General features: G+C 46.6%; 3 protein-coding genes and 1 long non-coding RNA gene across 5 annotated transcripts in view; all 4 read right to left on the bottom strand.

The window, feature by feature from the left end:
* plcb1 (phospholipase C beta 1) overlaps nt 1–10038 on the bottom strand; it is an 18470-nt gene extending 8432 nt beyond the window's left edge. The window contains exons 1-18 of the mRNA XM_019859953.1: nt 9404–10038; nt 7813–7890; nt 7396–7464; nt 6586–6726; nt 6438–6517; nt 6120–6173; nt 5197–5272; nt 4432–4532; nt 3700–3863; nt 3341–3487; nt 3052–3209; nt 2557–2639; nt 2324–2408; nt 2064–2226; nt 1784–1839; nt 965–1061; nt 797–881; nt 207–363 (exon numbers count right to left, since the gene is read on the bottom strand). Of these exons, the coding sequence (XP_019715512.1) occupies nt 207–363; nt 797–881; nt 965–1061; nt 1784–1839; nt 2064–2226; nt 2324–2408; nt 2557–2639; nt 3052–3209; nt 3341–3487; nt 3700–3863; nt 4432–4532; nt 5197–5272; nt 6120–6173; nt 6438–6517; nt 6586–6726; nt 7396–7464; nt 7813–7890; nt 9404–9502 (1893 nt within the window). The 5' untranslated portion in view covers nt 9503–10038. The remainder of the gene's footprint in view (nt 1–206; nt 364–796; nt 882–964; nt 1062–1783; nt 1840–2063; nt 2227–2323; nt 2409–2556; nt 2640–3051; nt 3210–3340; nt 3488–3699; nt 3864–4431; nt 4533–5196; nt 5273–6119; nt 6174–6437; nt 6518–6585; nt 6727–7395; nt 7465–7812; nt 7891–9403) is intronic.
* A 1328-nt stretch (nt 10039–11366) lies between these two features.
* On the bottom strand, nt 11367–11694 carry LOC109510128 (uncharacterized). The gene is made up of 2 exons (XR_002167075.1): nt 11607–11694; nt 11367–11538 (listed from the first exon to the last, which is right to left on the bottom strand). It is a non-coding gene; the product is annotated as an uncharacterized LOC109510128 (long non-coding RNA).
* Nucleotides 11695–12819: 1125 nt separating this feature from the next.
* On the bottom strand, nt 12820–15721 carry crls1 (cardiolipin synthase 1). Its single transcript, XM_019860235.1, has 7 exons — nt 15106–15721; nt 14813–14950; nt 14356–14485; nt 14159–14244; nt 13981–14049; nt 13655–13746; nt 12820–13209 (listed from the first exon to the last, which is right to left on the bottom strand). The coding sequence occupies exons 1-7, from the start codon at nt 15514–15516 to the stop codon at nt 13116–13118; spliced, it is 1020 nt and encodes a 339-aa protein (XP_019715794.1). The 5' UTR covers nt 15517–15721; the 3' UTR covers nt 12820–13115.
* A 90-nt stretch (nt 15722–15811) lies between these two features.
* mcm8 (minichromosome maintenance 8 homologous recombination repair factor) overlaps nt 15812–21875 on the bottom strand; it is a 21072-nt gene continuing 15008 nt past the window's right edge. For both annotated transcript variants that reach the window (XM_019860233.1, XM_019860232.1), the window contains exons 9-21: nt 21638–21783; nt 21346–21420; nt 21131–21272; nt 20574–20604; nt 20362–20499; nt 20221–20281; nt 19768–19848; nt 18862–19057; nt 18568–18784; nt 18069–18278; nt 17906–17982; nt 16817–17006; nt 15812–16451 (exon numbers count right to left, since the gene is read on the bottom strand). In XM_019860233.1, the coding sequence (XP_019715792.1) occupies nt 16359–16451; nt 16817–17006; nt 17906–17982; nt 18069–18278; nt 18568–18784; nt 18862–19057; nt 19768–19848; nt 20221–20281; nt 20362–20499; nt 20574–20604; nt 21131–21272; nt 21346–21420; nt 21638–21783 (1657 nt within the window). In that variant the 3' untranslated portion in view covers nt 15812–16358. The remainder of the gene's footprint in view (nt 16452–16816; nt 17007–17905; nt 17983–18068; nt 18279–18567; nt 18785–18861; nt 19058–19767; nt 19849–20220; nt 20282–20361; nt 20500–20573; nt 20605–21130; nt 21273–21345; nt 21421–21637; nt 21784–21875) is intronic.

The following is a 21875-nucleotide window of genomic DNA, read 5'->3' as shown; positions in this document are numbered from 1 at the left end:
CTCAGTTAAGTCGGCTCTTTGGATCAGCTTTCTTCACAAACAAAGTGGTCCGACACATTTTGGAAAACCCAGGTTGCCTTGGCAACAGGAGATTTGGTGGCCGTGTCTATCCGAAGCCACGCTCCAAAAGACATGGGAGGTCTGCCGTTTCGCTTTTGAAGCGGCCATTTTCGGCTCTTTCAACGACGACCTCAAAATAAAAGAGCAGAAAATGTGCAAACCCTCGCCTCCAGCTCACCTACGGTTTGATAATTGAGAGCCACCAGTTGACAGCCGCTGTTCCAGAAAAGCTGCGGCATGAAGTTGGACGAGTCCACTCTGGTTCCTTTGGGATAAATCCGACTCAGCTGGGATTTATTGTATCTGGTTGATGACGGGTTAAGAAGCGGCGGTCTTATGTTGGACAATTTCGAGCCAAGCTTGAACTCGAACAAACAAATACAGCCGCCGGCGACGTCGGTCGATACTGTACGCACTCCAATGAGATCCACACGGGAAAATTGGGTTTACCAAGATGATCGTGCTTTGAGTTTCCCCGCCGGGAGGTCATCGCTGAATCGCAGCGATTGGCTCATTGCTGTGCCTGTGCGACATCCTACCGAGTGCTGTCCAAGGATAGCTCACTGAATGCGGCAGAATTCTCAACACATGGCATGCCTAATATTATGTCCTCGGTATATTCCGCTCAGATATTCGCAAGACTGATCAAAGGCATTTTCAAAAGGCGTCACGTCTAAAAGAGAAAGAAGCAGCCAGGATGTGAGCAGTCACCCGTGGCAACTGTTGCTAAGGATACTCCACAAACTCCACCGGTGACTTGGTGAGGTGCTCCAGAGCTTTGGTCTCCACAAACGACGACATGTGGTAACAGCGGGCCGCCTCTGCGCACACGCACGCACACTTGAGCACACTTTTGCCTGATGAAAGACGACGAGGCACCCGCCACGGCCAACATTTGGCTTACTCTTGGACGCCTCGAAGGAGTTGAACTTGGTGGGCTGCACGTAGTTGACCAAGGTGGACATCTCCTCCGTGGCCACGGCCTCGCGCTCCGCTGAGCCCTAAAAACAACCCCCGCCCCCAAAATTGCCAGTCACGAGCCATGGCTTGTGCGATTTTGTCCCTTTTGTGTTGCGAGTAGAGGCGCAACAATTGATTCGTTGACGGCTAATCGGCCAGCAAATTAATCAACCACTATTTTTAGAATGACCTGTTTCGACATTAACTTTCATTTGTCCGCAACTTTGGAATTTCGGTTTGTTTTTATCTGGTTGCTTACAATAAAATAAAAATCGGCAGATTAATTGATTATTCAAATAATCACGGCGCTCTCGTATGCGGGCAAGGAGAGTCGAAGTTGCCGATAAACTTTCAGTCCTTTCGATAACAAAAAAACGGTGCGCTGAATTTACTCCATTTTATTTGGTGAAGTGGCTGCACGAAAGAAAATTCTGGGGATTCGGATCCATTCTTGTTTCAGTAGATTTTTGTTTATTTTGCGCAACGACTTGAGGAAACAAACTAGAGTGAATTCAGCACACCATTTTTTTCAGAGTGGGATCCAAGCGATGAATTGGCCGGCCCATATTAGCCCCTTTGCAAATCGCCCCAAATCAGCCGATTCCTCCGTTATTTCATCCTGGCAAATATCGGCCGGGGCCCACTTTGTACAACAAGTGCATTCTTTACGTTCTCTTGAACCGTGTTTTGAATACAACGCAGTGCTCATAAAGCAAAAAAATAAAGAAACTCCCAGCAGTTAACATGCGGCGTCACCGCTGACCTTTTTACCGTCGTCATCATCGTCATCGTCGTCCTCCTCACTTTCAGCCTCCATCTCTGCCGGAAATACAAAACGTGACTCGGCGACCTTTTCATTGAATCCCGCGCCAAAGTCGAAAGTACACATTTTTGTTCAGATGCGCAATGCGGTGCGGTATCGAAACTTCATACGCGGAGCGGCATTTTCACATCCGCTGCCTCCAGAAAAAAATAGAGCTTGACTTGAGCTATTTTATGACTCGGGACTTTGCGCAAGGCCCTCCTGATTTTGCTCGCCGTACCTGTGGCGTTGTTGCTAGGCGACAGGGGCTCGGGGTCCTGATTGGCCGGCTGCTCCGTCAGCCTCTTGACGTCGCCGGCGGAGGCTTTGTGAGATTTCTTGTTCTTGATGAGAATTTTTCCCATCAGCTCCTGAGGACTGGGCAGCGGTACGCCCGACTCCAGCTGGAATCAAATCGGGACGAGTCCATGAAACACAAATCTTTTTTTTTCTTTTTTTTTTTACCCATTTTCTTTCTTTGCATGTACAAGAATTTCTTACCGGGTATCTGTCTAGTGGGTCGATCAGTAAGGCCTCCCCGAAGATCGATCGACAATATTCTGCCATTTTAGCCTGCTGCTTCAAACTGGGGAAAAAAAAAAAAAGATTTCTGAATCTGCTGGATGAGGCAGAGTTTAGCATTTAGCCTGGAGAAAATGTGTACAAATGGAAATCTGATGAACTCTATAATGATGACAAAGCAATTTAGTCGTTTGGTTGTGAACGGAACTCACGAGTCGACGTGATTCTCGAAAGACAAGATGACCGGAAAAGGGGACGTCTTGAAGGCGCACTCTGCAATGGCCTCAATGACTTCCTGCTGAAACAAAACCAAACCAAGCAAAGCAAAAAAAAACCCAAAACAAAACAGAGCACAACATGTATTCCAATAATTAACGAACCATGATTGGAATAGAATCAAACTGAAAAAATAAGGACTCTGTCATCTACGGTTTAAAATGTTTCCCTCACTTTCTAGTGAAAAAGCACACAGAAAAACACCGTTCTCAACACGAGCGAACACATATGTGCTCATCTGACGTCATTTCCCTCGAAAATATTCAAATGACAGCTTGCCGCTTAGATGAACTTTTGAATCAGGCGCAAGCCATGTCCGTGCGTCCAAATGAGTTTTTTTTCAGTGTGAAAAAAATAAGGGCGATGGTTTTCAGGCGACCAATAAGGTTGGCATGGTTTCCAGCCTTTCCTAAGCGTGCGACGGCGTTGACCTTGAAGGAGATCTCCGAGGTCATGGTGAAGCCGTGCGTGATGACGGGCTCCTCCTCGGCCGTGCGGCCTTTCCACACGTCCAACTCCACGCAGCGACATCCGGCCAGCAGCACCTGCCGGTACATCTCCACCGACGAGCTCCCCGCCAGCTGGCCCGCTACAAACAAACACAGACAGCGGTTCGCAATAGACAGCGGGCCGATGAGTCCGCATGCACGCTTTGCTCGCTTGGCTGGGCGCTTTTCCGGTTGCATTGTGGGAAACGTGGAGGTGGACGGGGAAGGGCACCTGTCAGGTACGTGTTGTGCGAGGAGTTGACAAAGTAGTGCGGCAGAGGGAAGCTCATGTCTTCGGACTGGTCCAGTTTGTCCGGGGGGATGACGCCGTTCTCGTCGCTCGACAGATAACTGCAGAAGGCCTGCAAGGAGATCAGGCCTGACCGACACACCCGTACAAGGCCAGCGTGCGCACACACACACACACACACACACGCACACACACACACACACACGCACGCACACACACACACACACACACACACACACACACACACACACACACACACAGTATATAAACTTTACATTGAAAGCTTTCCATGGCGGCATCTACCTGTGGGCGACTTGGTTTTGCGCGTGCTTTGTCCTCACCCTGCTCCAGCAACGTCTTGTCGCTTTGGTGCCTTTCGAGGAGCGTCTGGGTCTGAGCGGGCCTGAGAGGCGGGTAGAGGATCTCGTTGAGTCTGGGGTCCCGCTGCTTGTTGTTGATGAAATCCGTCATCCGATCCACCGACATGGCGCCGTCATCGCCTCCCCTACGGGGAACGCACGACTTGAGCTTTTGCCATGTCTGCAAAGCGCTCGCCTTCTTTTTGCAGGGCGCATGCACTCAAGGGAGAATTTATGGACAAAAAAAAAGATATCAGTGAAATTTGTGAAAAAGGCTAGAATACAAAATGGGGGAAAAAATGAAGGGCACTGTGAATACATTGGATTTCTTATTTATTTCTCTTTTTTAATTGGGAGGGGGGGATTAATACATAAATTCTCACATATTTTTCAATGGGTATTTGTTTTGTGAATACAAAGCGAGGTGCTGTGAATAGTTTCCGGATGCGCTTTACAGAATTTTTTTTTTTTTTTTAAATAAATTGAAGGCGTGAGTGCATGGACTGGATGCACATAAGATTTCTTATTTGTAACTATTTTTTCTTTCTTTCTTTTTTTGGGGGGGAAAAAAGGTCAAAATTCTTGTTTTCGCAATGTCTTTGGGGCGTAGAATTTGAGTAATACTTTTTCAGCAGTAAATCAAAGCGAGTCTTGCGTGTGTAGGACAAGCGCTCGTCCGCGCCCGTCCTCCTCACGCCGCCGCGATGCACTCACTGCACTTTAAAGATGGTGGTCAGCTCCGGACGAGGACAGAGGTGCTCCAGGAAGCTCTGGTACACCTCCAGAGGGAAGTCGTCCAGTTTGATGGCGTCGCCCTGTTGAGCGCATGCAAGAAGAGCATCAAGCGTGCGGGGCAGTATTCGCGCGATCTTTCCCTCCGTTAAGTCGACGACGCAGCTCGACTGAGAGCTCGTCTGTCCCCTCGGTGCACCGCGAGGAACGTCCCATGAATGTCGTCAGACAGAGAAGGACCAGACCACGCACAGGACAGAACAGAACAGGACAGCAAGCTCGGCAAATCGATGGCTGATGTTTGAGCTGTTCCTCACTGAAAAACAGTCGCACCCGCACCCAAGGGAACAGACTGCAAAATGAGCCCAAGAAAACACGATCCGATCAGACCGCATGAAAGCGGCTTTGGAAGAAGAGCGACAAATTTTGCAGCTTTGCAAAGTGGATGTTCTGATGCGTTCGTAGGTTGGGACAAACGATGATGCGATGCCAAATCAACACGGAGAGTTCGTTTCGGTCCGGTGTCGGTGAGCTGACAATATTCAAGAGCATCCATCATCTTACAGTCCGTTTCATATTTTGGCACAAATCAATCCAATTGCTGCGTCGCCACATTGTCGTTCCTTTTTCGTATCGTTACCCGATTTCATGTATAGCTTGAGAGCAAGTCTCGAAACTGTCCCGGACACCCGTGGGACTTTTCATGAAGCTCATTTGACGGTTCAGGAAAAAAAAAAGTTGACCAACCCGCCCGTAAGGAAGTCGGCAGTTCTCCAAGGCGGTCTCCACCCGCTTCCTGTCCGATGAAAACAAGCGAACGATACTGAAAGAAAAAAAAAAGCGGAATAAATCATGTGACCGTGTCCTCACATCACACAATCACTTCAAATTCTGTGAGCGTCCCAAAATGTCCTTGAGTGGACCTGCGACGAGTCGCGGCCTGGATGGATGACACGGATTACTTGGCTGCGCTCCATTTCGAGAAGTGTCCCGCATTTAAATGAGAAGCACTTGATTGGCAATTGGAATTCTGCTTCTCATTGCAATTATTCAGTCCCTTTCACTGAATCCAGGAAGGGGGGAGGGCGGGTTAGTTGACCACTTTTGAATCATGTGCAGCTAATTTCTTTTTTTTTTTTCCCCCCAGTGTACTGTCTAAATTTAGTCCCATGGTGAGTTATGGGGGCCCAAAGAAGACCCTTTGAAAAGGGTGGTACTTCTGAGAGGTCCGGGAACCTTTGTGGAGTGCTGAACCTATCCGATCCAACTAAAAACTTCCCAGTACGTCTGTTACACCTCTAAAGACTGGAAATTTGACCCCCAATTTTGTGTTGCTCAAATTGCTGCTTCGAAGAACAGCCAATGCGAAAGTAGCTAAAAGTCCCCATTTGGCTTCCCGGAACCTGCGTGTCTTTCTGTTAACATGGCATCACGTGCCGCCGCCGCCGGCCCATTAGCGGGTCAGCGCTGAATTAAGCACCTTGCCGGATCCTGTCCCTGTTTTTGCTTTCCCATGTGCACGTGGAATTGAGTTTATTTTGGGAAGCGCGGGACGCAAAAGAGCAAAGTTATGAAGTTTGCGCACGTCCCTGCAGAATATTGGCTCGGCTCAGCTCGGCCGCAAGCCACGCGGCGGACGCTTGCGCAGCCGAGGAACAGGCCCGACTCACTTCTTGACGGGGATCCTGCCCTCCGCGGTGGGCTGCAGAGTCAACTTCACGTACCTGCCGGAACAAAATCAGATGGGGGGGATCAAATGGATGAAAAGGAAAATGGGGGGAGAATAAAGTAGAAAAAAGACACGGTCTGAAAAAAATGGTTCAATAAAAACGGGAAAGGAAAGAAAACAAAGCTAGAAAAAAGAGACACGAAAGGGAAAAATTGGGGGAAATCAAGAGAAAAGTCAAGTTTGTATAACAAAGAAAAACGGGGGAAGAATAAAGAAAAATGGACAAAACATTTAAAAAAACGTGCGCGTCTTGACTCACGCTTTGAGGAGGCTGTGGTCTCTGTTGAGGTTGTGGCTCAGCAGGTTGGAAGACAGACAAAAAAGCTCCTCGCACCACACCTACCAAATGCATCATCACCGTCGCAGCATCATCATCATCATCATCATCATCCTCATCATCACGGTACCTTAGCCTCATCCTCCTGAGAGGCGATGAAGATGATCTGGTTGACGTTGACGATGTCGGAGGCCGTCACCACGGTGACCATTCGGTTCTCCAGCCGGCCCACCAGGTTGCCCACGTCCAGCAGCTCCCGCAGCTTGGCCTCCTAGCAGAGTGCGGGTACGGTGGTTAGCAAAAGTCGACACACCCCTGCTCAAACACCCGGCGGGGACCCAGATCAATCATTTGCACATTTTTTCCCGCCATGTGTGATTTTGCACACCTGCGGCTGTGGTCGCAACAAACCGAACCTATTCAAATTGCTGCTTGCAAGGACCTCGGAATCAGTCCGAATAAAGTTCAGCTGTTGTCGGAGGCTTTGACCATTTCCTCCACCTTCACTCGGGCCTCGGTTTCCATCTGAAGGCAAAACAGCCTCCACATGGTGATGCTGCCGCCACTGTGCCTCACCGTAGCTTTGATGTTCTTTTGGTGGTCGGCGGGGGTTGTCCGATGTGGACTTCTTGAGGCCAGATGCCGATGACTGATTGAATGGGCCAAAAAATCAGTTGCAGCCCAAAATGTCATCGGACCAAAACATATTTTGCCACCAGCTTCGGCTGTGACAGAACACAAGGCGCCGTCTGTGCACACTGTGATGCTTTTGGAATACACATTGAGCGCTTCAGAATACAAACCCACGGGCTTGTTTTGTTTTTCTTTTTTTTTTTTCTTACAAGAAGAAGCAGCAAGATTGCGTTTCTAAGGCGACGCGCAAGACGGGGGTGAAAGAGGTGAAGAGGAGGCGCAAAGAAGGTGAAGAGGCCGCCGTTACCTTGGCAGTTTTGGTGCTTCTGCCTGTCCGCACATCTTTCACGTGGGTCAAGTCTAACAACTCCGTCTCCTGGAAGATGTAAACACACACACACACACATGCATGTTGACACACAATGATAACAGCCACATACTGAGCATCTTTTGGATGCTCAGCTTGTGTTTGCTTCTTATTGATGTAAAGCACACGTATGGTGTTATTTTCCTCTCTAGAGCCTGATTAAATTGCATCCCAAAAATGATAAAAGCCTCAGTTGTACTGTGCACAGACAAGGGAAAGACAATCAGCTGACTGGAATCAAAGTCCCTTTTCTTGAGTGGAATTTAAAATTCATATTTTACGAGACTATGTCATCCATATGCAGCTCATGATCGTGTGTCCAAAATAAAATGAATATGTTTGATATCCCTTATTTACCTTGTTTTGGTCGGTCCAGTAGAGATAAAGTCCATGTGGATCAACAAAGAGAGTCACAGGAGTGACAGTGGAAAGATCCTGTGGAAGAACATGGCAAAAGTTTTTAAAAAAAACCCACATGCCACAAGTCATTGAAAAGGCATTTTAAGGAAAGGACAAAGTATCTAGGATTGACCCTTGAGGTAACTTGGAAGTATTTTGAGCACAAAACACAGGCTTTTTTGTTCCTCTCATTTATCATGTTTAGAACATATATCAACTAAACATGAAGTAAAAAACATAGATGGATGGATGGTTAAATATGCCTGTAAGACATCGATGTGGTTTTAAAGAAAGAACAACATATGGAGGATAGACCCTTGGGGTACCCCGGACCTCAATTGTGCTCAAAACAGAGCTGTGTGGTCAATTTACAAATAAAATACCAACGTGGTAAATAAATCAAGTTGAGAGATCTTATCAACACAAGGGACCATTTCTAGAACATGAGCTAAAATATAAACCCGAGATACAGTTTCTGAAAAGAGTAGATGAGCCTAAAAAAATGAATAAATAAAAAAGAAGGCATATTGTTAGCGGTGGTTGCGCTTGGCTCATCCCGAGCACCTTTAGACAACGATGCCTGAAAAGTAGAACTCAAAGCGCTGAGGATGGCGAACTGGATCCCTGCCAAGCATCACCATGGCAACCAACTCTCTTTTAAAACAGCCAGCAGCACATAAAAAGAGCTTAGGGGGGGGGGAACACGTGCGCATCCTCCCCAACACACACAGACACACACGCACTCATCGGTGTCACATGATGCATCAAGTCTGTTTAAGTAAGGGTCGCCATTCCAGTTCCCATAGCAACGCCATACGTTTCCAATCTGAGGGCACTTTCACATTGCAATACAAACACGAGCACGCACGCACATGTTGTTGGCACGCAATCAACAGGTGCTTTCAGCCAAAAGATGATCAGTAGAGAAATCTTTTCAGAAATAGTGCCTCGATGCCGTCATTCTCAACCACTGTGGGAAATTCCGGGTGGAATTTCTGCTCATTGGTCGGGAAATTGAGTGAGGGCAGAAGGTGAAATGAACCCGGATGTCCGCCTGTTGCCATTCACACAAGCAAAGCGTAACAGCAAAGTGTTCAACGAAACGAAAGTACGGCCTGCTGGATTTTTTGGAAGATTAAAAAAAATATATACCCCCCCAAAAAAAACCAGGGACAGATTTCACATTTAAATAAATATACCCGTAGTTTTTAAGAGACATTTTTTTAAAATGAAAAAAAAAAAAAAATCAATGATCAGTACAGTTAAGAAATAAATACATCAGAGAACAAAGTAAAAGTTCCTGGGAAGAATAAAGCATCTGTAAACGGACATATTTGTCAATTGATCAGAAAATAAACAAACTAAAAACATTTTTATTAAAGAAAAACAAATCAAAAAGGACAGCATTTTTTTCCATGAGATTTTTCCCTCGCCAAATAAGGGAACATTGCTGTCAACATGAATGTGTTTCATCATTGTCATCGAGCATGTCAACGAAGTCCCCAAAGTAGCAATGTGTGCCATCGTTGCACTTTTGCAACCGCCTTACCTCGTCCCATTTGATGAAGTTGCTGCCGTTCCTCAGGGTCGGGGACACGGCGGGGGGCTGGAGTTTTAAGGCGTGGACCCCCGGCTGGGCGCCGGCCATGGTTCCACACGCACGTGAAGGCGCTGGGGGGGGATGGCGCCGAGCTTGTCAAACTCCCGTCAACAGGCGGAGACGCCGCACCACTGCGTCCGCCTCTTCCTCCTCCTCAGCATCATCTCGTTCTTGCGCTGCCGCCGCCGCCGCTACTATGTGTGGTCCTCCCCCACCTCCGTGTGCTGCAACAGACAGACACAAGCAGATGCCTTCATGGGAGACCACAGCACACGTGCGCGCGCGCGCTCAACCTCCACAAATTGACTCATCGGCGACATGCGCAAAGCGGCTTCCCACAGATGGGGGAGGGAGCGGAGGGAAGAAAGGGATGCGGAGAGGAGGAGGGGGAGGATAAGAGGAAAAGGGAACCAGAGGAAGATGAGTGGTGGAGCGGAGGCGGAATGCAAAAGTGGAGGGGAAGGGAGAGGGGGCTGGGACGCTTCGGTCAAATGAGGCCAGCGGGAGGAAGTGGTGGACTTTTTCATGTCTGGTCAACAGGTGGGACCGTGCGAGACGAGTGCGGGAAGGGCCATTTCCTCTCCTTTCTATGACTTTTTACACTATGCGGCAAATTAAAAAAAAAATATATATATATATATTCTCAGTGTTTGTTTTCTTTTATCATTTGAGGGGTCAAAAGAATCTCTGCCCTTCTACTTGACCTGCTTCTTTTCACAAAAGCTCATTTTCTCCGCTTTTAGGTCAGAAAGTGGGGGACTTTGGCAAAACCCACCGATGTTTTACAGCGGATGACGAAAGAACAGAACAAGCAAGAGACAAACTTTTTTGTTCTCCTGTGGGAGAAGAGAGTCAACTCTTTCTTTTGGTAGGTTCGGTGCTTGTATTGCCACAGGACAGAAGATTCTGTAAATTGTGAAAGATCAGTCAAAATGCTCAATTGAGTCCATACAGTTGTGTTGTACTGTATTCAACGTTTCAATACATTTGCAGCCCTGCGATTGGCTGGCAACTGGTTCAGGGTGTCCCCCGCCTACTGCCCGAAAACAGCTGGGATAGGCTCCGGCCCCCCGCGACCCTTGTGAGGAGATTAAGCGGAACAGGAAATGGATGGATGGATACATTTGCATGTCATCTTTGACAACTTTGTTTACACAAGTTTGGAGTGTGCTTTTGTTTTTCTTGGACTAATCTAAATTCACTCTAAGATGACGACATTTGTGGTGCTGCCTTTGAAGGATTCTTATGTTTGCCGATTGTGTTCTTGTTTTGTTAAGAAGGTTGTAGGCCTAAGAAGCAGTGGCGTCACCCAATGCCTTTTATTTTTTTGGAGTTGTATTCCTGAAATGGCTGAATCACATCAAAGGAAAAAAAAAGCTCCATCCATCGAAAGGTACTATCTTTCAACTTTTGTGAAATGCATCTTAACTGAATAATTGAAAGATACTTTTTAGGAATAAAACTTCGGTCTCACTTTGGATCAACTCATGGGTCTACTAATCGTGTATTTTAATGATGGCCAAAATGGCTGCACTCTGCTGGTTGCTCTCAACTCACTTATGCCAATGCCAACAATCCAACCTTGGAGGAAGTCTTTGCTCATTGAATTTGTATCACACATTTGCACTTTAAAAGCAGGTCAACAATTTGCACGATCTGATCGTCATTTAAAAAATATATATACATATACATATATGTATAGTAATAACTAGACCTGTTTTGTAAACTTACCATTTTACAAGGCAAATCACGCAATTGCACAGACTCAAGACACTCCCACTGTCCACCCATTGACACGCGCGTGCACACGCACACACACATCTTCTGCAATAGCAAATCTCTGTGCTGGGATCTTATATAAGGCAGAGTGGGAGGCGGAGAGCTATTTCAGTCCCATAAAAGACCAAAGAGAGTGTATGTGTGTGTTATTTGTGTGTGTGTGCATGCATGTGTGTGTGAGCATGCAGGACAGGACCTTTGCAGGAACTGGAAATCATCTGAACCACTTTTTGGATTTCATAAGCAAAAGTGGTGTTTGGAGGACTGTTGGGGTGCGAAGCCCGGCCGTGATGCGTTCAGGCAGCCTTTGAAAATGGAAGGAGATGTCAGACAGATGCAACAAGAGCATCCCTAAAGAGCGTTGGAAGCGTACCAGGCGGTTCGTGCTTAAGCGCGTCTTAAAGGAGTCCTCAGAGACGAGCTCCCATGCCGCTGGAAAGGACTTTTAGTCAAGCGCGGCCTGTGTGTCAGACATTCAACTTTGGAGCAAAAGAGGTATTAGTCAGACATTTAAATACATTTAGAAATAATCTAAATGGCACAAATAACCAGATACTTTTTTTTTTTTTTAAGTGCATCTGGTCTTGCCTGAAGGAGATTTGCAGAATGGAAAAGAGGTCAAGTGACTCCATAATTAATCCTTCTTATAGCCTACACTTGCACACTTGGGTTTCTTACGGGTATCATCCACTGCTCTTTTTACGGATCTAACACAAAATGTTGAGCATGTACTGTAAAAGTAAATCTCATGTTTGGCATCTTCCACAGACGATTGATTGTTGGTGTGCGTTGCAGATGATATCATGGGGCTCCATGGCTTACATTAAATATAGTGGATATGATGATTTTTTTTTTTCAACACGAAAAAAGTCTAAGGAAAAGTCAAACCGATTCATTATAAAATGAAATATGCCCAAAACAAGGAAAGATGAGGAAAGGTGATGTGTACACTTTTTTTCACTCGCTGTAATTAGAGCACAGGACCAAGACCCCAATTCCATCCTTTTTTTTCTTCATATTTCAAGGGACACGTATCCCAAATGACTGTTTATAGGCGCACATGCACCCAAATAACAATAATATATATAAATAATACAAGTATTAAATAATACATACGGTTGACCTTCACCTTATCTCAAGTGATTACTCCGGATAAGCAACACCAAAGGTTAGGCAAAAGTATAGACACGTGGCCTCGAAATGTCCAAAAATGGAGTCCCCCAAGGTTCTGTGCTTGGTCCCTACTAATGTTTAACTATTTGTTTTTCTTTTTTCTTTTAACTGCAGGTGTGTCCCAACACAGTTCTCTTCAAGTGTCGCTCATGTCCAGGCAGTGTGATGATTTTCCTACTTCTTCAAAAAGGGCCAGATATTTTTTTACTTTTATCCTAGTGCTGCTTTTGAAAATCACATTGATAAAAATAACATTGGGGCTAAACTGAAAATAAGGGAGAATAATGGAGCATACATTATATTTAATTGTGTATACTTTGACTGGGGCAACTATTTACTCACTGTGTTTTTATTTTGGTGGTGTCATTCATTGAGATTTACTATCAGGTATGAATTGCACTCCTCAAGACGCATTTGCATTGAACAGATTTTCAATTTTATTGATAAATCAAACATTCATACGCGACTCATACATACAGTAATGTGACGTGATCGCTGTGACTGTGTAAAAATAGAAGAAGCTCTTTCTACATACAGTGGGTCCAGTGGATGAGCGGCGGGACCACCATCTGCGGCGAGTCATCGCCATGGCGACACGCCTTAGCAGCCATTTGTTTGTTCTCACCACTCTTGGCCGTCATCCGGCACTCGCGTGTCCGACTCGTGCCTCGTTTGTCTCAGGCTTGTTAACGAGTGATTTTTGCTGTCGTCATGGCGACCTGGTATTTAGCACCCGGACAGTCTTACGGCCATAGTGCCAGTAGCTGTAGCCCGATGCCGCGGTGGTCGCGGCGGTGATGATCCTGCAACACGTAGGATACAAATTACAGTGCTACCCCTCACATACCAGTTGAATTGGCTCCATGACCACTCTTGTAACTTGAAATGCTCACGTCAACTTTTCCCATTCAAATAAATGGAAAGGCCTTTAATGCGCTCATTCCACACCCCAAAAAATAGATATATTCCCAAATTGTACAGAACATGTCCAAGTTGTTTTATGAAAGAACGTAAACAGGAAGTTAGACGTAAGTAAACCCAAGCACATGACCTCAATTCATCATGAACACACAACTCATTTTAAGTGCGGCAAACGTCAAGTCGAGCAACTTAGTTGAAATTGTCGGCAATTTTCCAAAAGAACACATGCTTGAAAATTTGCTCCTAGTGACGAGAATGCAGAGTGCACACTCAACATTCCTTTGAAGTGCATCAGCAGACCAGTGGGTGGCGCTGTTGGCGTCTTACCACAAGCCCTGCAGCAAGATGCTGTCGGTGTACTGGAAGACTGGAGCCGCCAAGGATGCCGCGACCAGAACCAGTTGGATGGCTGTGTTCACCTGTTCACAAACAGATCAACTCAGGTGCGTGCACATACACACACACAAAATGTAAATGAATGCAAATGTGCAAAGCATAGCAATGATGAAGCAAATAATTTATTAGAACCAATATGTTTTGATTAGATTGTTTTGATTTGAACTGAATCCTTCATGGTGGCACCGATTTCTTGGCGGGTGACTCAACTACGAAAAAAAGCCAGTTTTTCTACCTATATACAGCGAGTGTCTCACCTTGCTAAATAGCGTCGGCTTGAGTTGAGCTGTGGTGTAGCAGGGGTTAAAAAACTTACTGAGGGTCACCTGTGAGTGGCAAGGAAACGACATACACAAAAGACTTCTTTTTTATGTCGCAATGACAAAAAAAAAAAAAAAAAAAAAAAAAAAAAAAAAAAAAAAAAAAAAGCCTCACCGGTGGCGGCACCGTCTTGTATCTGACCCAGAAGACCGCTGCGATCAAACCAATGTCCCTGAAGACCACCAGAGCTGTCAGTGGTGCTGCAAGAGAGACAATAGGCACTTCATCACTTGCACAGGTTGGGCCAACAGAATCCGCACCATTTCCCACAGCTCACGGGACGATCTCTCAAGACACGCGTGGAATAATACCTGGTATGATGTCTGCATAGGTGAGGCTGATATATAAAATGCTGATGAGGATTTTATCCGCCAGCGGGTCCAGGGCACTTCCTAACGCCGACTTCTGCGTGGGCCACGTCCTGGCGATGTAACCATCCAGCTGAGAAGGACATGCACACACACAATCAAGACATATAACAACTGTTATCTGTTGAATGACAAATGATTAATTTATAGTCTGCTGTCGGAGTCAACAAAGGGGTGGCATAACGACCGCAGCTTGAACTTGACTAAATTTGAGAGGCAAAAAACAGGATGGTACCACCAGTTTGTGCAGTTTTGCAATGCCGCGTGAATCCATAAAATGGCTAACAGGCAAAATTTTTTATTTTTCCTGAATGGGCTTGTTTGGCAAAGTAAGGAGGAGCGGACTCATGCGCTGACATGAGTTGTGTTTTTGTGCATCGTGCGTGTGTGTGTGTGTTACCAGGTCAGTGGCTCCGGCGAGTGTGAAGAGCGCCAGGCTGAGGTGGAAGTGTTGTTGGATGATCAGGTGACCCAGGAAAGGAGCCAGGACTATCCGACACACGCACAGCAGGTTGGGGACAGTCCACGGGTTCTCGTACTTAAGGGTGACAATTGACATAATCTACTGTATTTAACAGATGAATGGTTCTCAAACTGGGCTCTGTGAGCCACAACTTTTGTAAAGCTCTTTTAATTTCACTCCACCTTTTTTAAGGAACCAAAGGGTGATGGTTACAGCCAGAAAGTGCTTACCAGTTCTTTAAACTTAAACAGGCCCTGTCCGGGTACCGGGAAGGCTTCCCCCTGCGTGTCCGCTTTCTGGTCGTTCTTCCCGCTAAGGTCTCGGCCTCCGGTGGAGAGGAGAGCCCGAGAGTTGACCGCCAAGCTGCCGTGACCTCCGCGTAGCACGAACTGAGTCCGACACGGCCTCCACCGCGTCGACAGAATAGGGCCGAGGCGAAGGGGAGCGCGGCGGCCCGCCCATCTGAGGCCGAGGCTCCGGGAGCTTGCCGCCGCCGGGATGACGAGTGCTCCGCGCCGGAGCCGCCATGTCGTCTTCGCCTCCTCCTGCCGACAAGTAGCCCCGAACCGCGCCGACAGCAGACATTCGGCGGCTTTGCGGCACAGCGGCGCCGGAGGGCTCCGAAAACATAAAATTATCATGTTCACCTGCACTCCGTCGGCGAACCCTGCGTCCGCCGGGCCATGACGAAGTTTTACAGCTTAGGGCCGAACGAGGTCCGACAGGAGAAAGTGGGCTGCCATGTTGCCGTAAAGAGACGCGGCAAGGGCGTGCAATGTCGTAAATTTACCCGCGAGGGGGAGCCGCGAAACAAGACTGCGCGTGGAAAGAAAAAATTCTTGGTCCGAATATTTTACATTATATGGTTAAACGAAATATCACTGTGATAATACAATTGGAAAAGGTATTTGAAAAAGAACAACAACCTAGCATTACTCGGTTACGAAAAAGAAAGATGCTTTATTAACAAACTAGTGCACAACAAATAAAGTGCAAGTCAAATTAAAGTACTGTAAACAATTTGAAAAATCATGCTTGCAAGAACGATCCATTGAAATGTTAAGTAGCTGAAAGGGGCGGGAAAATTTTGTACAGTTTGTAAAATGTTTTCACAATTACGCCATTCTTATTTTAAATTGTATTATTTAGAATTTAAATAGAATTATTTAAATATAAATGAATACATGAACATTTTATTTTTGAATTGTATTATATTTCCAATAAATCACCGATTCGCCAATTATTTACCCTTATTTTAAGAAATACTTTGTAACTAACCAATTTCAAGAAAAAGCGGCGAATTTCATGCAAAAACATTACAGAATTCTTGACAATGACAAATGCATGGTGGGCAGATTAAAAAACAGATTCAGGTACTTCTCCCCACCTCTGGTCTCTCCTGTCTGTTGCTTGTTTTGATCTTGAATGGTAGTTTTGCAGTCCAGTCCAGTTCAGTGAGTGATGGTAAAGCCCAATTGGCTTGTCAGACGGTCTGAAGTTGGTAGAGCTTGGCTCCTTTTTTCAACAGGAAACCTTGTTCATTCAGAGAACTTACCAGACCCTCAAAGTCCATCACCTGCCAAAAAATATACACCGTTTATCAATGACTGCAAATAATTGCAACATTATTGAAGAAGAAGCATATCGATGTGTGCTGCGCCCCGCCGCTGTTTGTGGTGATGTCTTGTTATATTGTCTGGTTTGAAATCAACTTGAATAACCTGAACTTCAAATGAAGAGAGGTGAGGGCCACCTTTGTAAAATACAGTAAATCCCCACACACACATCATGTCATACTGTACCTTTATGTTCAGCCTCTCCGCCACAGATCGAATGGTTTGAAATCAACTTGAATAACCTGAACTTCAAAAGAAGAGAGGTGAGGGCCACCTTTGTAAAATATAGTAAATCCCCACACACATCATGTCATGCTGTATGTACCTTTATGTTCAGCCTCTCCGCCACCGATCGAATGGTCTGGAGGTCAAACTGCTTCTGATTGGTCTGCTGAGCGTGCGCGTGCAAAGCGCTGATGAGTCTTTTGGCGGCACCGCGTTGACTCATGCCCGCGCCCAGCTGCGAGCGCTCAAAGTCCAGATTGCCCAGGCCGTCCGAGTATGTGTCAACCAGGCTGCACAAAAAGAGCGTGAGGTGTGTGAAGGAATGAAGAAAAGGAATGCGGAAAATGTTTTGCTAGCTCATAATAATCTGTTTGGTGGTTTCAAAACCCCACAAAAAAGTACGCACGATAGCGGGGTTTGTAAAAGTTTTATTTGATTATTACAGTATTATTTTATTTTTTAAAGGGACATCCACAAGAGTTGAATGAAGGCAAGTAGCGAAATTTTGGGTTGATTCAGACGTTTCGTCTTCAGGTCTAAATCTTAGGTGTGGGATTACCCTTTTAAAATCTTTAAATCTGCACAGTGCACAGACTAAGAAGATCAAAAAGAGAAACTTGGAGGAGGCTTTTTGTAGATGCTGTGGGAAAATATGGCAAATGTTTATTTGCAGAAAAAAAAAAATCCTTTGATTGTGATAGTGAAAGTGTTTAACAATACAGATTAAATGTAAACATGTCAAGTGGTTTATTTCACCTGAGGAAATGTGATCCGCTTCAGGAACCAACTGACGGAATGTCAGGTATGGTCGACATATCAATTGTCCAATTTCACTTCATTTATTTATAATTACAGATACATTATTGAAAAAAATGAAGTTATGATGAACCCCGCTTCAGGAACCAACTGACGGAATGTCAGGTATGCAAATTGTCCAATTTCACTTCATTTATTTAGAATTACAGATACATTATTGAAAAAATGAAGTTATGATGAACTGGCCAATTATTTAATATTAGCTATTTTGAATGTAGAGTGCGTGTAAAATGCTTTATTTTACGACACTTCTAAACTAAACAGGCCCACAAATGAGGAGTAAATTGAGACAAGACCAGTTGACTGTCTATATGATTCTTGTTTGGTCATGTGACATGTGTGGCTCATAAAACATTGGGAAACCCTACTCTACCTGTGTTTCATAATTTCCACCACATCCTCCGCATGGCTCCTGGTGGCCGTCTCGCTGAGCTCCAGTCTGGCTCTCGCCTGCATGGAGGAAGCCAGATCGCACTCGTGAATTGATTACTTTCCGCAGCGTGGTCTGACATCCACGGCGACACGTCGGCGGCTACCTCGGTGAGTCTGATGAGCGACTCCAGCTGGCGAGTGGTGATGGGTGTGGTGTCGGCGGCTCGCGACTGGGACCTCAACGACAGGTAGAAGTCCTGGAGCGTTTGCGCCGCTTCCGCCGAGAGCGTGGGGTGAACGTAGTGGCGAGCGTAGCTGATGTACTTCCTTAACAAGACCGCCGGAATGGGGTCGGTTGCTTCACCCGCTCGGATCTTAAAGAACAAGAGCACTTGTCGTTCTCAGCTTCACGGGAATGCGGGGCGCTTGGTGGTGGTGGCGGGGGGATCATAGTGCTGGAAACGAAACTAAGTGTTCTATTCGAAAATGCCTGACGTTACCAGGAGCCAGGGTACGTTCTTTCCTGCCGCTCTGCTGTGGGGCTCATGCAGGGTTCAGCCGGTCTCCTAATGTGTGAGGTGTGTGCTTCATATGCAAAGTGGCTTGAGATGAACCTCCTTTGTGAAATGGCGCTCCACAAATCAAATGGAATCGAATATTCACCTGCAAACGCTCAGAGAGCGGCATGTCGGCGCGTTCCAGCAAGATGGACGTCTCCGCGTCGCTCTTGTTGCTCCTGCCGACTTGGGCGCTGCTGGTTTTGCCTCCGCTGGCACGGTTGGCCATGATGTGCTCCGACAGACGGCGGTCGTGAGACTCGTCAGGGATGTCCAGGAGGAGGAAGACCACGTCGAAGCGGGAAAGCAGCGGCGAGCCCATCCTGAAAATCAGGCCCCACGCCGCGTAAGAGAGGCGACAAGCCACGAAAACGTCCTGAACAACTGACCGACGCCTCACTTTAAATTCTCTGAGACGGTCTTGCCTCGGTTGTAATGGCCTCCGATGGGGTTGGCGGCGGCGACCACGGACGTTCTGGCTGGCAGAGAGGAAACGATTCCCGCCTTTGCCAGGCTGACCGACTGCTGCTCCATGGCTTCCAACAGGGCCTGCTGCTGGCTGCCCAGCTTGTCAAACTCATCGATGCAGCACAAACCTGAATAGAGGACGGATGCCGACTTCAAGGGGGAAGAGATGAAGTGACTTTTTCCATTTATTTGCTGCCGAGGACGTTTACCATAGATTCGCCAACCGGAATCCAACTGTATAACGCCACTGACACAAACATTCGTCAAGTATTTATTTATTTTTTGCCACATGAGAGGATCTTGCTCAGCTAGTCTATCAGAGCCCTGTAGATGGCAGAGTTGCATCACTTTGGATTTGAGATCAGCGTAGCTTTATTATGATTCGAAAAATACCTATCGATTGATTTGATAATTCATTAGTTCTTGCCTTGCTTTTGTGGGTTTACTGTCTGAGGTGTCACAAATATTTGCATCAACAGCACGCATCGTTTTGCCTGACATGTTTCTTTTCACAAAAAGCTCATTTCCTCCACCAGGGACGTCTCGCTTCCTCCGCTTGCCTTTCTCTTCAGAATTTGGCCAAGAATGATAACGAAAGCCCGTTAGTCCCCCAGAATAGCACGAGACACTCGGGAACCGTTTTTAACTTGTGAAAAAAAAAAGGCTCCTTTAAACATTTGCAACTAAGATGAACGGTGGCAGCATCATTCCACACCTTCATCATGTACACGATGAGGACTCTCCTTTGTAATTGACACCGTCTTGAGAGGTCTGAACTCGTTTTCTGGAGATGAGTGTAAAACCTAATTTGCATGGATGTTTGCACTTGCGTCCCCACCTTGGTCGGCCAACACCAAGGCCCCGGCCTCCAATGCGTAATCTCCACTTCCTGGATCTCTGTACAAACTCACTGTTAGTCCTGAACACAAAATTCAAAGTGTCCCGTAACTACTTTGACATGTGAAATACTCTCAATTCAAACAAAGAGTTCAGGTATAGAATATGGAGAGTGACAATTGCTTTCAACTTCACCCTCCTGTTGCGTTATTGCTGAATTCCCTTCCACGCGGGCGACATCCTGCCTCTATTACCGCCTCTGATACCACCCTCGGAATGTGGAAATTTGTTTTTGCCCCCCATTCCCTCACCCGTTCAGTGCCATTTACACACAGTAGCAACGTGGGAAATAAGGTGGAAAAAAAGCCGCGCGGATGAGGCAAAGTGGCCCAAATCAATAAAGGTTTACCGCCTTAATGTGAGCGCTCCACGTAAAATTGGTGAGACGGGTTACCTGCGGTGCTGGTGCTGTTGCCACAAACATAGATCCCCCGAGGGGCCACGTTGCACACCGCCTTCAAATGACAATACAATTATTTTGTTGGAGTTGGAACAAAGAGCCGGATGGAGTCAAGCTCTCGGGCATCGAATCGACCTGCAACATCTGGCTCTTGCCCAGTCCGGGATCTCCCACCATCAAGACGTGAGGGTCTCCTCTCACCGGGACGCTGTTCTTGCCCGTGTGCTTCTGCCGGCCTCCGAACAACACCAGCACAAGCGCCGCTTTCACCAGCTACAAACGCGCATGGGAACGCATCAGCATAAGAAGCCGACCAGAAAAGTTGCAGAATGGACGGCGGTGCTCACCAGGTGGCCGTAGATGGCAGGACATAGCGAGCTGAAGAGAGCAAAAAGGAGTCAACACGTTTCCAACAAACATCCGAAAGCAGCGGTAACCACCTAAAGCTCAATTTTGCTCAATGTGGACACACATTCAAGTGTTGAACCCTTGAAGCCTCAAATGGACAAAAGCCTTCAACTCTTCTAAAACGAAGCTAATTTAGCTGCAGTGATGAGACAGAGAGCACAGAAGAGAAAGAATGAAAAAGGAGAGAAAAGGGAGAAGACTGTGCAGTGTGAACAGTACATGAATAACAGGCTGTCTTGCATGTTTTGTTACAAGGGATGAAATCATGGAACAATTGAAGATTGAAGATGAAAAAATTGTTTTTGATCAAATATTGAGGGTCGGTTTACATGTGGTGCCCTTGTGCTGACACCAAATCTGGAGCCTGGCCCAGCAGTGGAGCTTCCGTCGACGAGTTTCATTCAAAGAAAGCCTATGACTCTATCATAGATATGAATGCTTGTTTGCATCCTTTTCTTTTTTCCTTTTTTTTCGCCTTCAAGGCCAGCAAACTTACTGCACTATGAGTCTGAGCAGGTCAGGCTGCGACTGGATCTCCTGGATGGCATAGAGCTCCTTCAGGCTAAACTCCTCACCTCCGGAGCGATCCTCAGGCGAGCCGCCAGACGACCCCACACCTCCACACTTGGACTGCTGACCTGCATTCAACATTCATGAGCTCCATCTGATGATGACACCTCACTTGGGAGTGAAACTTGGAACGGCAGGCACCTTTGGTGTTGCTGACTGACGTGGCCTCAATGTAGAGGAGAAACATGCACTGGTCCTTATTCCACCTGGAGGTTCCTGGATCGCAAACACAAGGCCATTGTTTCCCCCCCAACAGATGAGAACCGATGATGTAAGAAGCAATCAAAATCGTTTTAATGTAGAAATTTGGGAGCAATGGGCCTTCTGAAAAGTCATGTCCAATGTCCTTTCCTACAACTGTAACTTTGCAAGTTGCAGCTGTACACTGTTGACATGTCTGTCGACACAGACGGTTGCGTGTGTGTGCGCGCACCATCATTTGTGACTCTAACGATCCCCGTCACTGTCACCGTGTCGCCGGGGACGCAGCTGTCACAGAGGTCGGCGGTCAGGTGGCACTCAACTGTGCGTGGGATCCGTCCGGCCTCCCTCTGCTCGCCGCACACCAACTCCTGCACCCTGCCAACACACACACACACACACACACACACGCGCACACACACGCACACACACACACACACACACACACACACACACACACACACACACAC

Source organism: Hippocampus comes, unplaced genomic scaffold (genome assembly GCF_001891065.2).
Source record: "Hippocampus comes isolate QL1 unplaced genomic scaffold, H_comes_QL1_v1.1 scaffold39, whole genome shotgun sequence".
Lineage (NCBI taxonomy): Eukaryota > Metazoa > Chordata > Actinopteri > Syngnathiformes > Syngnathidae > Hippocampus > Hippocampus comes.
This window is presented reverse-complemented; position numbering and strand designations above follow the sequence as displayed.

What these genes read in the sequence shown, in the direction of transcription:
- crls1 (XM_019860235.1), bottom strand. Translation starts at nt 15,516, where the DNA reads ATGATAATTTTATGTTTTCGGAGCCCTCCGGCGCCGCTGTGCCGCAAA. An exon ending in TGTTTAAGTTTAAAGAACTG is followed by an intron (nt 14,951 to 15,105) that starts GTAAGCACTTTC and finishes GTCACCCTTAAG; the next exon opens with TACGAGAACCCGTGGACTGT. An exon ending in AGCCGACGCTATTTAGCAAG is followed by an intron (nt 13,747 to 13,980) that starts GTGAGACACTCG and finishes GTTTGTGAACAG; the next exon opens with GTGAACACAGCCATCCAACT.